General features: G+C 44.3%; 1 protein-coding gene across 7 annotated transcripts in view; it reads right to left on the reverse strand.

Moving 5' to 3' along the window:
- SLC25A30 (solute carrier family 25 member 30) overlaps positions 1-13,085 on the reverse strand; it is a 43,985-nt gene extending 30,900 nt beyond the window's left edge. For 4 of the 7 annotated variants that reach the window (XM_019936534.3, XM_019936532.2, XM_073795214.1 and 1 more), the window contains exons 1-2: positions 12,929-13,084; positions 1,108-1,229 (exon numbers count right to left, since the gene is read on the reverse strand). In XM_019936534.3, coding sequence (XP_019792093.1) covers positions 1,108-1,171 — 64 coding nt within the window. In that variant the 5' untranslated portion in view covers positions 1,172-1,229; positions 12,929-13,084. Of the gene's footprint in view, positions 1-1,107; positions 1,230-12,499; positions 12,633-12,928 lie in introns of those variants that run through there. The other 3 variants (XM_073795213.1, XM_073795215.1, XM_073795216.1) reach the window with 2 other exon arrangements.
- Between the last annotated feature and the right edge of the window lie 1,799 nt (positions 13,086-14,884).

Consider the following 14,884-nt stretch of genomic DNA (forward strand, 5'->3'; position numbering starts at 1 on the left):
GGAACTTAGATCCCGCAGGCCGCGCAGTGCAGCCAAGAAATAATAATAATAATAATAAAATAAAAATAAAACGTAAGTTACTATTTTTCACACATGTGAAGGCTGATACGGGGTTCAACATGAACGCAGATAAATGCGTTTTCTAAAGGAATTTCTCACCTGTGTGTTACAGCCTAAAAGTGACTCTTAATGTAGGTAAAAACGTTTAATGTAGTACCTAAGAGATAGTCCATCCAAACATATAAACCCATACACAGTAACCTTGAGTCACTGTGGCGACGAATCTACACGGGGAGCCTAAGCCAGTGGTCGGTGGTTAATGTGCCTCAACCCCTCAGCCCAGGTCCCCACTGGCTCCTCAAGGGCAGCCTCTGTCCCAGGACAGCAGCGATTCAGCCCAACACCTGGCACTTGGCAGCATCTCAATCAACATGTGCTTTGTTTTGGTTTTGGCCACGCCACACAGCTTGTGGGATCTTAGCTCCCCAACCAGGGATTGAACCCGGGACCTGGGGCAGTGAAAGTGCAGAGTCCTAACCCCCCCACCCCCCCCCACCCCCGCCGTCAATTAACATGTGCTGAATGAATGATCAGGGGAATAAACAAAGGAACAAATAGGATCTGACTGGAGCTGAGCGGATGAGGAAGTCACCAGCAGGACATGAACAACAGGCATGATTCGAACATGATGACACGATGACAGTCACTCGCCTCCGGCTCAGGAAGGCCCTGGGGCTCCCTAAACCTCTTTTAAAGCCAAACGTGTTAACAGTGATGAAGCGGGGGGAAAAGGACAAGGAGAACAGGACAGATGGCATCCAACAATGATGCATGAAACTTCCGTTTGAGCAACAGGTCCAACTGTCTCCCCACTGAACTTTCAACCCTAAACTGCTAATAAGCAGCCCAAGTCACTATTTCGTCTTAAAAGTATCGCAAAGGAAGAAAGAAATTGTGAATCCTGAGATTCAGTGTTTCATAATCTCACATTCTGTGCCTGAACTACACTCACACCGTAAGTCTTATGACACCCAACGATCACATCCATAAGTTTCAGCCTCATCACGTACAGCAGGCAGCTGACCGGCCTCGCCCTGGGCTCCTTACCGCACTCCGCTGTGATGGAGGCCAGGCCTCCGTACACGAAGGGCTTCCAGTTCAGGGCTGACATGCTCACCGCTGTCCCTTCTCCTTTGTTCACAGACGCATAGCCTCCAACAGGGTTTTTCCTGGACACAAAAGTAAGGTGTTTCAATGCTGTAACTTCTCACACAGGCAGTTTCTTCTTCTTTTTTTTTTTTTTGTGGTACGCGGGCCTCTCACTGCCGCGGCCTCTCCCGTTGCGGAGCACAGGCTCCAGACGCGCAGGCGCAGCGGCCATGGCTCACAGGCCCAGCCGCTCCGCGGCATGTGGGATCTTCCCGGACCGGCGGGGCACGAACCCGTGTCCCCTGCATCGGCAGGCGGACTCTCAACCACTGCACCACCAGGGAAGCCCCAGGCAGTTTCTTCTTTAAGCTCGTGTTTCACTTGGAGTGAGCACTACCAGATGCTACCCCTGAACCCTGCCCTCACCCACACATGCACGGTTCCCAAGATGATCCTCACCTTATAAAGGAAAGCACCCCTATTTCCTAAACCCCACCTCACTCCATCAGTTGCCTTAATTCTAACCCAGGCCTTAAATAAGCCGATATATTGATATCTTGATATGCGTTGATTAGTGTAGTACAATGGAGGTGATTTTCTGGGTAGTCCATGTTATCTTAAATCTGTTCTTCACTTAATAAATATTTGCCATTGCTTGCCACTGTCTTAGTGAGTCCCTCCCAGGAGGTACTGGAGTCTTTCAGATACACAGAAGCAGAAAAATGTTGCAACCCAGCGTCACAAACTAAAATGATAATTACTTAAAATGACCAAAATGAACCTGTAGTTTATAAATGTTAGCTCTCTTCTCTTACTCACGTTATGTTACTAGTTGTGAGGCGGCCCGGGATGAAGGAACGAGGCAGACTATGGAGTCAGAGCCTCATCACCCCCTTCCTAGTAAACTTCCTGTTAACCTCTAGGTTTTTAAATTCTCCCTCATCATCATCATAGTTGAAGCAGCCAATACAACCAATTAGGGGTAGAGTCCACACCTTTACTCATGCCTACTGTGGAAATTAAATACAAAAAAGACACTCACGGGAGGTGGAGTCAAGATAGTGGTGTGAGAAGACGCAGAGTTAGCGTCTCCCCACAACTAGTGCGCCTGCCTGGAGACTCTGACTCTCAAGGAGACGGGAGGGACCCCAAAGTGAACCAGTAGGATGTAGGGGGACTGAGGGGAGAGAAGGCGCGGAGGCCAGACAGGATCGGCGCCCCTGAGGCCAGATCAGGAGAGGCAGGCGGGAGGGACTCTCCTGGAGCAGCGGGAGAGGAGTGGAGGGCGATTGCCCCGCCCACTCAGGCCCCGGGAGCCTGCTGAGCTCCCAGGCCGGTACCCCACCCCCCACCCCCACCCCCACCCCCGCCAAACCCCATCCAGGCCACGTGGGTCCTGGGGGCATAGGAGGGAGGCTGGGGAGATCAGGAGAGGCAGGCTGAAGAGGCCATGCAAGAGAAGCGAGAGGAGTGGAGGGTGCTTGCCCCGGCCACTCAGGCCTGGGGAGCCTGCGGGGCTCCCAGGTGAGGTCCCCTGCCCTCTGAGACCAGGGCTGGGGGGCACTCATAGGCCCCTTCTGTTCCCCACAGCCCCCCTTTTCCAGCCCTCTGCGTCCTGAGCATTGGCCCCGCCGAAACCTCGCCCTTGCTTAGGCCCCGCCTCCACAGCCAAGGACTTCCCCCACACTTGGTTTTTTTCTTTTCCCTCCTCCTCTTTATTTATTATTATGGTAAAGATGCACCTTCCGGTTGTTGATTCATCTATATTTTTATTTTTATATTCTTCCTAACATGTCTGTTAGTTTCCTAGTCAAATTTTATTTTTTACTTTGGTTTTTTTTTTTTTTTGCCACCCCAGGCGGCTTGCGGGACCCTGGTTCACGAGCCCAGAGTTGGGTTGAAGCTCCTGCGGTGGGAGGTCCAAGTCTGAACCACTGGACTAACAGAGAACCTCATACCCCAGGGAATAGTCATCAGAGTGAGGTCTCAAGGAGCTCCTCATCTCAGCACCAAGACCCAGCTCTACCCAACAGCCTACAAACCCTAGTGTTGGAAGCCTCAGGCCAAACAACCACTAAGACAGGAACACAATCCCACTCATAAAAAATAAAAAAATATAAAAAAAAAAGAGACGGCAAAAAAATATATCACAGATGAAGGAGCAAGGTAAAAACCTACAAGACCAAATAAATGAAGAGGAAATAGGCAAACTACCTGAAAAAGAATTCAGAGTAATGAGAGTAAAGATGATCCAGAATCTCAGAAATAGAATGGAGGCACGGATGAGAAAATACAAGAAAGTTTAACAAAGACCTAGAAGAACTAAAGAACAAACAAACAGAGATGAACAACACAATAACTGAAGTGAAAAATACACTAGAAGGAACCAATAACAGAATAACTGAGGCAGAACGAGTAAGTGAGCTGGAAGACAAAACGGTGGAAATAACTGCCAAGGAGCAGAATAAAGAAAATAGGATGAAAAGAACGGAAGACAGTCTCAGAGACCTCTGGGACAACACTAAACGCACCAACGTTGGAATATAGGGGTCCCAGAAGAAGAGAAAAAGAAAGGATCTGAGAAAATATTTGAAGAGATTATAGTTGAAAACTTCCCTAACATGGGAAAGGAAATAGTCACCCAAGTCCAGGAAGCACAGAGAGTCCCATATAGGATAAACCCTAGGAAAAACACACCAAGACACATATTAATCAAACTAACAAAAATTAAATTCAAAGAAAAAATATTAAAAGCAACAAGGGAAAAACAAAAAATAACATACAAAGGAATCCCCATAAGGTTATCAGCTGATTTTTCAGAGGAAACTCTGCAGGTGAGAAGGGAGTGGCAGGATATACTTAAAGTGATGAAAGAGAAAAACCTACAACCAAGATTACTCTACCCATCAAGGATCTCATTCAGATTCAATAAAGAAGTCAAAAGCTTTTCAGACAAACAAAAGCTAAGAGAATTCAGCACCACCAAACCAGCTTTACAACAAATGCTAAAGAAACTTCTCTAAGCGGGGGAAACATAAGAGAAGAAAAAGACACATAAAACCAAACCCAAAACAATTAAGAAAATGGTAATAGGAACAAACATATCGATAATAACCTTGAATGTAAATGGATTAAATGTCCCAAAAGACACAGACTGACTGCATGGATACAAAAACAAGACCCGGAAAATTTAAGAAAACTGAAATTGTATCAAGCATCTTTTCTGACCACAATGCTATGAGACTGGAAATCAATTACAGGAAAAAAAACTGTAAAAATCACAAATACATGGAGGCTAAACAGTGTGCTACTAAATAATCAAGAGATCAGTGAAGAAATCAAGGAAATAAAAAAATACATAGAAACAAATGACAACGAAAACATGACAACCCAAAACCTATGGGACACAGCAAAAGCAGTTCTAAGAGGGAAGTTTATAGCAATTCAATCTCACCTCAAGAAACAAGAAAAATCTCAAATAAACAATCTAACCCTACACTTGAAACAACTAGAGAAAGAAGAACAAAGAAAACCCAAAGTCAGCAGAAGGAAAGAAATCATAAAGGTCAGAGCAGAAATAAATGAAACAGAAACGAAGAAAAAAGAGAAGATCAATAAAACTAAAAGCTGGTTCTTTGAGAAGATAAACAAAATTGATAAACCCTTAGCCAGACTCATCAAGAAAAAAAGGGAGAGGACACAAATCAATAAAAGTAGAAATGAAAAAGGAGAAATCACAACTGACACTGCAGAAATACAAAGGATTATAAGAGACTACTACAAACAACTATATGCCAATAAAATGGACAACCATGAAGAAATGGACAAATTCTTGGAAAGGTACAATTTTCCAGGACTGAACCAGGAAGAATTAGAAAATATAAACAGACCGATCACAAGTAATGAAATTGAAACCATAATTAAAAATCTTCCAACAAACAAAAGTCCAGGACCAGATGGCTTCACAGGCGAATTCTATCAAACATTTAGAGAAGAGCTAACACTGATCCTTCTCAAAGTCCTCCAAAAATTGTAGAGGGAGAAACACTCCCAAATTCATTCTACGAAGCCACCATCACCCTGATACCAAAACCAGAAAAAGATATCACAAAAAAAGAAAATTACAGACCAATATCACTGATGAACATAGATGCAAAAATCCTCAACAAAATACTAGCAAACAGATTCCAACAGCACATTAAAAGGATCATACACCATGATCAAGTGGGATTTATCCCAGGGATGCAAGGATTCTTCAAAATACACACATCAATGTGATACACTACATTAACAAATTAAGGAATAAGAACATATGCTTTCAATAGATGCAGAAAAAGCTTTTGACAAAATTCAACACACATTTATGATAAAAACTCTCAAGAAAATGGGCACAGAGAGAAACTACCTCAACATAATAAAGGCCATATATGACACATCCACAGCAAGCATCATACTCAATGGTGAAAAACTGAAAGCATTTCCACTAAGATGAGGAACAAGACAAGGATGTCCACTCTCACCACTATTATTCAACATAGTTTTGGAAGTCCTAGCCACGGCAATCAGAGAAGAAAAAGAAATAAAAGGAATACAAATTGGAAAGGACGAAGTAAAACTGTCACTGCTTGCTGATGACATGATACTATACATAGAAAATCCTAAAGGTGCTACCAGAAAACTACTAGAACTAATCAATGGATTTGGTAAGGTTGCAGGAAACAAAATTAATGCACAGAAATCTCTGGCATTCCCATACACCAACAGCAAAAAATCAGGAAGAGAAATTAAGGAAACACTCACATTTACCACTGAAACAAAAAGAATAAAATACCTAGGAATAAACCTGCCTAAGGAGGCAAAAGAGTTGTACTCAGAAAACTATAAAACACTGATGAAAGAAATCAAAGATGACATAAACAGATGGAGAAATATACCATGTTCTTGGATTGGAAGAATCAATATTATGAAAATGACTACACTACCCAAAGCAATCTACAGATTCATTGCAATCCCTATCAAACTACCAATGGCATTTTTCACAGAATTAGAACAAAAAATTTTACAATTCATATGGAAACACAAAAGACCCCGAATAGACAAAGCAATCTTGAGAAAGAAAAATGGAGTTGGAGGAATCAGTCTCCCCAACTTCAAACTATACCACAAAGCTACAGTAATCAAGACAGTATGGTACTGGCACAAAAACAGAAATACAGATCAATGGTACAAGATAGAATGCCCACAAACCCACGCACATAGGGGAACCTAATTTACAACAAAGGAGGCAAGAACATACAATGGAGAAAAGACAGACTCTTCAATAAATGGTGCTGGGAAAACTGGACAGCTACATGTAAAAGAATGATATTAGAACACTACTTAACACCATACACAAAAATAAACTCCAAATGGATTAAAGACTTAAATTAAGACCAGACACTATAAAACTCTTAAGAGTAAAACATAGGAAAAACACTCTTTGACATAAGCCACAGCAAGATCTTTTTTGACCCACCTCCTAGAGTAATGGAAATAAAAACAAAAATAAACAAAAGGGACTTAATTAAACTTAAAAGCTTTTGCACAGCAAAGGAAACCATAAACAAGACAAAAAGACAACCCTCAAAATGGGAGAAAGTATTTGCAAATGAAACAACAAAGGATTAATCTACAAAATATACAAACAGCTCATAGAGCTCAATATCAAAAAAACAATCAAGTTAAAAAATGGGCGGAAGACCTAAATAGACATTTCACCAAGGAAGGCATACAGATGGCCAAGAGGCACATGAAAAGATGCTCAACATCACTAATTATTAAAGAAGTGCAAGTCAAAACTACAATTAGTTATCACCTCACACCAGTCGGAATAGCCATTATCAAAAAATCTAGAAACAATAAATGCTGGAAAGGGTGTGGTGAAAAGGGAACCCTCCTGCACTGTTGGTGGGAATGTAAATTGATACAACCACTATGGAAAACAGTGCGGAGGTTCCTTAAAAAACTAAAAATAGAATTACCACATGACACAGCAATCCCACCACTAGCCATATACCCTGAGAAAATCGTAATTCAAAAGGAGTCATGTACCACAATGTTCATTGCAGCACTATTTACAACAGGCAGGACATGGAACAAACCTAAATGTCCATCGACAGATGAATGGATAAAGAAGATGTGGCACATATATACAATGGAGTGTTACTCAGCCATAAAAAGAAACAAAACTGAGTTGTTTGTAGTGAGGTGGATGGACCTAGAGTCTGTCATACAGAGTGAAGTAAGTCAGAAAGAGAAAAACAAATACCATATGCTGACATATAATATGGAATCTAAAAAAAAAAAAAAATGGTACTGATGACCTAGTTGCAGGGCAGGAATAAAGAGGTAGACATAGAGAATGGACTTGAGGACACGGGGTGGGAGGGCGAAGCTGGGGCGAAGTGAGAGTAGCATCGACATATATACACTACGGAATGTAAAATAGTTGGCTGGTGGGAAGTAGCAGCACAGCACAGGGAGATCGGCTCAGTGCTTTGCGAGGACCTGGAGGGGTGGGATAGAGAGGGTGGGAGGGAGGCTCAAGAGGGAGGGGATATGGGGACATGTGTATGCATATGGCCGAAGGGCTTTGTTGTCCAACAGAAATTAACACAATATTGTGAAGCAATTATACTCCAATAAAGATCTATTAAAAAAAAAAGACACAAATGTTGCCTTCCATCCTCCTTTCCTTGTATAGGTCCTCACTCACTGTGACATATATGCACGCACCTGCCACAGCCAGGCCCCCCACATTCATTCCGTGTTCTGCAGTTTTATGCGATTTCCGTCGGCAAATCTGGCCTTGCGCCAATTAACAGGAGACACATGGAAATTAGCACACTTCTCTGTATATACTATCAACTCTAATTCTTGTCAGTTTAAAATAAAATCCTAATTTACTATAGTCATTGGCAAGCAATATGCCCAATGTTTTTACTTCGCACGTTTGGGAGTGTTCCCAAGTCTGTTTTTCCCAGGAGACCTACCACAAGTCACCACTGCCAAGAACGTCACTTCACAAGATGGCCAAGGGGCTTCCTTACACCAACAGAAAACAAAGGAACTCAAAAAGGACCCTAACAGACATACAGATACCTGTTCCTCATCTACAGACATTAACCAAATTCAGAGTGGTTACACATGACTAAGGTAGAAGGCTCCCTGAGCATGGAACTTAAAAAATCATCATGTTTTATGTATTTCAGTACCAAAGAACAAGTCCTGCTCCCCAAAACTCATCTCACTATTAGCCTTGAAAAAGTTTAATATCTGTGCTTAATTCTCAGCCTTACTAAATTCATAACTAAGGGAACGATTAACACTATAAGTTACAGACTATAAAACACATTAATAATAAATCCAGTAATTCATTACTGTCCTCAACCCATTCTTGGGTTTTGCCGAGTCCAAGTTAAAAAGCAAAACAGGGCTTCCCTGGTGGCGCAGTGGTTGAGAGTCCGCCTGCCGATGCAGGGGACACGGGTTCGTGCCCCGGTCCGGGAAGATCCCACATGCCGCGGAGTGGCTAGGCCCGTGAGCCATGGCCGCTGAGCCTGCGCGTCCGGAGCCTGTGCTCCGCAATGGGAGAGGCCACAACAGCGAGAGGCCCACGTACCGCAAAAAAAAAAAAAAAAAAAAGCAAAATAACTACATAACGTTAGCGTCTGGAAGCACTGTAACTTGCCGTTACAAAAGTGTTCAACATAAATGATTTCAGTGGATCCCCCCTCAAGTTTGGGATAGGACAGAAAAAGAGACAAGGAAACCCAGTTTCAGGAAGGCAACTTGTCCAAGGCCACATGGCTGACGGGGCAGAAGTGGACCTCCAACACCCAAATGCTTTGATCCCAAGTTTAGTGTTCTTTCTGCTACCACCTGAGGCTGTACATGATCAAAAAGGAGTGATGGCATTTTAATTAAGGAGAAAATATTACCAAGCACCTTGGAAAAGGTACTACTGATAAGATGTACCTTAGAAACAATGAAAATGTGCTTTAAGAGAAAAGTCTTAAGAGAAAAATATAGTCAGAAGGTAGTCAATCTAAACAGTTATAATTAATTTTTCCAATACACAGTATACAAAGATAGTATTCGTACTTTTTCCCAAAGTTTTTTTACTGAGGTGAAATTCACGTACTGCAAAATAAACCAGGGAAGTCCCTGGCGGTCCAGTGGTTAGGACTGGGCACTTTCACTCACCGGGCCAGGGTTCAATCCCTGGTCCGCTGGTCGAGGAACTAAGATCCCACAAGCCGCACGGTACAGGCAAAAACACAAACAAAAATAAAATAAACCATTTTAGCAAATAATTCAGTGGCACTTAGTACATTCTAATTTTGTACAACCGCCATCTCTAGCTAGCCCCAAAATACTCCAGCACCCCAAAAGGAAACCATTAAGCAGTTCCTCTCCATTTCCCCTCCCCCTAGCCTCTATGATTCTTATTTTCTCGGCTGTGATACTATACATGCGTCAAGCATCTCTGTGGAACACTAGACTCCTTATTAGTAGTTCCTAACCTGGCTGATGAGCTTCTTAAAAGTAGACACACAGGGCCCCGGCCACTGAATGAGGGAAATCCCAAGCATCAATGAGTCAAATAAATGATGGTCTTGGAATATGTATCACTTAAAATTAGGTAGTTGATTAGGTAGTGTTGACATTATAGCCGGTTCTTCTTGGCATTCATCTTATTTAATAGAGATTTTTTTTCCTACAGTGTATACATAAATGTATATGTACAAAATAGACACACACACACACAAGATATCCTCTAAAATGTCAGCAAAAACGTTATTCGGAATGGGATTACAACTTCTGATCTCTAATTAGAAACAAAACATTTTTTAGAAACTATGTCGTCGGGGGGCTTCCCTGGTGGGGCAGTGGTTAAGAATCCGCCTGCCAGTGCAGGGGACACAGGTTCGAGCCCTGGTCCGGGAAGATCCCACATGCCGCGGAGCGACTAAGCCCATACACCACAACTACTGAGCCTGCGCTCTAGAGCCCGCAAGCCACAACTACTGAGCCTGTGAGCCTAGAGCCTGCGCTCCGCAACAAGACAAGCCACCGCAACGAGAAGCCCACGTACCGCAACGAAGACCCAACGCAGCGAAAAATAAATTTATTTTAAAAAACAACAAACTATACTGTCATGTGACTTCATGTCATCTCATCCATTAACTTTCTGATTTCCTGCCAATACTTTTGCCAGTTTAAGTTTAATGAGATCTGGCTATTTTTTCTTCTGTTGGTTTTGATATTAAATTTTTAGTTAGTTATAATATTAAAACCCAGAGGTTCTGGGTTATACTCATATGCAACTACTCAAGTAGAGCTCGACCTTGTGGTGGAATTGCCTCCCAGGGTTTTGAATCACATGGGATGAAGCACACACCCATTAGTTCCTATTCAGATATTACCCCACAATAACTTATCTTCCACAAACAAGGGTCCCCCCTCCAGTATCCCTGGTTAAACTGTAAGAAAGTACAGTCTATTCACTACAATGTTTAAAAGTTAACTAAGACGAGGATAAATTAACTTTGGGGCTCTTCTCTTTTCCTTTCCCAAAGCTAGGACTAGCTTCCTGAGCAGTTAAGACTACCGTGCCTTCCCAGGTTACTGTTTGCAGAGTCAAATAAGAATAAGTAAGCTGTACTGGCCAGGCCAAGCGGTGAAGGGCTTCAGTTATCTTGGGCTGAATTCTCTGTTCAGTAAACTAAACCACTTCTTTGTTTTTGAGCTCTTTGAGGGGTTCTCCTCACACACATTCCTTAACTTGCTAGCTCAATTTTTGGGAAAAATCCCAACGCTACTCAAGTGTCAAGACTAACAGGCCAACACAGTCAGGGAGATTGATGTGTCCCTTAGCGATCACTAGTGTCTGAGCAGCAGCTCAGCCTGAGACTCAGGGAAGGAAGGGCTTACAACCTGCAAAAGTTCCAGCTTCCGGCACGGAAGTGGCTATTGATCGCTTGCTACTTTGTTCTCCTCTTGGGGCCCTACCTTCTAGCCAAACTAAGACCCAGAGACCACTTCTCTGTGCTGCACTATGAACACAATACTGTCATTATTAATACCTGACATGTCACGCACTGCTATATGTCTTCCACATGAAGGATTTTATTTAACCTTCACAAGCCTATGAAATAGGTATCATTATCTCATTTCACAATTGAGGAAAGACAGCCTGAGAGAGGGAAAGTGACTGTGCCTAGTCACACAGCTAGGAAGTACTCAAACTGAGCTCTCCCTGAGGCAAAGCTGATCCTTCCTCTATGTACTACAAAGCCAAACGCTATTTACCAAAGGCTGTTAAAAATACTGGCGCAAATAATAAGAATACAATAAAAAGCGGTGGGTGGGAGGGTAGTTAATCGACATATTCAAAATACAGGTAGGGTTTTCCCGAGCGGGATGTACAAAAATTTTTATCTATTTAACAACCAAAAAAAGTGTTTTCTGAGCAGAAGTGTCTATACAAATTAAGAACTACAAAGGATTCTCCCTACACCTAAGATATATGCTAAAGTTACATTCCTCTCTACTACATTTTCTATAACAGCATTTATTTTCTCCTTACCTCATCTATACAGCTACAAAGAGAGGGAATTAAAAACAGTAATTGCTGCTGGAACTTCCGAAAGCTTTCCAAGTTTCTCTTATATAATCAATTCTGGCTAAGTTCTTTCACTTTTACTGTGCTCCCTTTTCAGTCCCCAATCTTAAACCCCAATCCAGTCTCTAAACTTCTGCGCGCTCATAAATCTTTGTTCCTCGCAGGGCTGCCTTTCATGGCTTTTTCCTATTTCTCATTCTTTTTAAAGGTACGGGGCGAAAAATAAGCTCATCAGACTAATAACACGTGGGATTTGAAGGGAATCTTAGAAATTTATCTTATTTCACGGGAATTAACTAAGTCCATGGTCACAGAGCTTGGCAGCAGCAAAGTCAAGAACAGAACTCATGCCTTTCAACTTTCCTCGCCAGAGGAGGCGGCCGAATCTCGACTCTTGCAGGGCAGTTCGACACGTTTTGCTATTCCTGCGCAGGAACAATGCCATTTCAACTGTTTTACACGAAATTACTCACACCTAGAATTACGCTAAAATCCAGAGCTGCATTAACTTTCCGAGCAAATGAATTCAACCGGTCCTTGCTAACGTGAGCCAGCCTGGTGTGTTCCAGGAACAATTCAAAGTACAGAAAGCCTTTTCCCATAGTAGGCAGCTCACGGATGCCCGGGCTGCACGCTCTTGAATGAACCGCAGGTGTGAGGGATGCAGAGGCAGGAGAAACGCACCTCGGCGGCAAGGGCACACACGCCGAGATGCCAGACGGGCCTCACGCCTGATCTCGGTGACGCTGGAAGAGAAATCACCCCCTACGCCACCGAGTGATGAGGGCCGGGAGCCGGCTCTCCTGCAGAACCGGCCCGGCCGCAGGCAGCTGCAGCCCGAGGAGCAGGGCCCACGCCGGAACCTCGCGCCCCACCGAGCCAGGCCCCGCAAACGAACCGGAGAGCAGAGGTGGCCCCTGGGTAGGGCCACCGGCGCCGGGGCTCTCCGGGACCGCGGCCGACCAGGGGGGCAGCGCCGCCGCGTTGGGGCCGGGAGTTCCGCGCCAGTGGTTCTGGACACCGGGGGGCAATGGAGGGCGGGCCGGAGCAGGGACGACCCGGAGCAGGCGCGGAGCGGCCAGCGCGGCCCCAGCCGGGAAGTCAGACACTTACCGGGTGGCGGCTGCCCTGCACCTCCTACTCCCCAGGCGCAGCAGCAGCCGTTTCCAGCGGCCGCACGGGAACTGGAGGAAAGGTTGGGGAGCGGCGGGGGCGGCCCAAGAGCCCGCGCGCAGCCCCGCCCCGCCCTGCGCGGCCCCGCCCGCAGCCTTGGCTCCCATTGGCCGCTCCCGGCACAGGCCACGCCCAGGTCGCGCGCCCGGCAGCCGGCGGAGAGGGGCCGCAGAGGGAGTGGGCTGCGGGACTCCGGCTCGCCGCTGGCGGGGGTAGGAGCTGTCCGGACTCGGTGACGCCTCCGACGGCCTCGAGGTCAACTCTGCGGTGAAAGAGAAACTTAAGAGCCACGGAAGAGCCTTCTCAGGGTGCTGATTCTTTTTGCTCACGTGAACCTCTGCAGTCAGAAGGAAGTAAACTTGCACTCCTTTTTTTAAAAAGTCAGCTTTTTAGTGTGAAAATTTATAAACCGACTGAAGACTTAAACAGTATACTCTGCACTAAATTAAATGCTAACATTTCACAGTATTTGCGTTCTCTCTCACTGTATAGTTTTTTTATTACCCCGAACCATTGGAAAGTTGCAAACAACACTGCTTCACCCCCAAAATACCTCGGCATTAGAACATGCAAGAAATTAAATACCATTTCAGTCAAATCCAATATACTGTCCATATTTCAATTTCCTTTGTTGTCCCTAAAGGTCTCACACACACACATTTTTTTTTTCCAGTTCGAGATCTACCCAGGATTCGTTGCATTTGATTTCATGCCTCTCTGTACAAACTCCTTTAGTCTACTACCCTAGTACTAGTACTCTCACTTTAAAAAGAATCGTTTGTTAACGCAAGTTCGTGGGCGGAGGCACAGCGAGGCCAAACAAACTGAAACATCAGAGTTTGGAGCAGAGAAAAGCTTATTGCAAGGAGACAGGCAGCTCACGCCCTAAAAGCAACGAACTCCCCAAAAGGGTTTCAGCAAAGCACTTTTAAAAGCCAGGTGAGGGAGGGGGCGTCGCTGGGAATGTGATTAGTTTGTGCACAGCTCTCTGACTGGCTGACGGTGAGGTAGCAGGGTGGTGTCACAGGGGTCAACAGTATCTGTCCTCAGGCTCCAGGAGGACTGGAGCTAGTTGCTCACAGGGGTTGTCAAGTAATTAACATCTTCCATTTGTTGGAGGGGGGGGCGGGAGGGGGTGTTCACTTCTGCAAACAACTCAGGAAGTGTGCATCAAATACTATTATCTAGGTTCTTCAAAGAGGAGCCAGCACAGAGGAGATGGGGGAAGGCCTGTCCCTGGAAGGCTCCCATGGGGTCCTGCTCCATTACACTTTCATTACTTCGACATATTTGAAAAGTCCAGGCCAATTGTAGACTATATCAGTATGGGTTTATTGAACTGTTTCTTCATGGTTAGATTCAAGTCAAACTTTTTAGTAAGAAAAGTCGGAGGTGATGCTATATACTTCCATCAGCAGGCACAGTATCCTTTTGGCCTATTATCCGTGATGTCAAGCTTGATCACTTGATCAAGGGTGGTCTGGTAGTTCTCTCCACAAAGATCGTCTCTACCTCTGCAACAGATATCTGCAATGCTAGGCTGAAACCAGATGAGTATTTTCACCGAATAGGGGTAGCAAACGCATAGCGCAAACGTTATAAAATGGAGATTTTCTAATGCTATCATTCCTTCTCCGTTTATTAGCTGGCATTCCTTTCTAAAGAAGAGGACTCCCGCCCCCCACTTTCTCCTTTTCTTTTTTGTTTCTCCTCCCCTTCACAATTCCCCTCCCCCACCTTCTTCTGAATAACAGTGTGAACTCTGGCATTCTTTTAAAATTCAATTTAATTAAATTACTGATCAAATACCATTATTATTTGTTGTGCTCAAATTGCCCTTTTGTGAGCCGTGGAAGCCCCCTACCCGGCTCCTTTTTCCTTACATATATCCTATCA

The sequence above is a fragment of the Tursiops truncatus genome, chromosome 18 (assembly GCF_011762595.2).
Source record: "Tursiops truncatus isolate mTurTru1 chromosome 18, mTurTru1.mat.Y, whole genome shotgun sequence".
In the NCBI taxonomy this organism is placed as follows: domain Eukaryota; kingdom Metazoa; phylum Chordata; class Mammalia; order Artiodactyla; family Delphinidae; genus Tursiops; species Tursiops truncatus.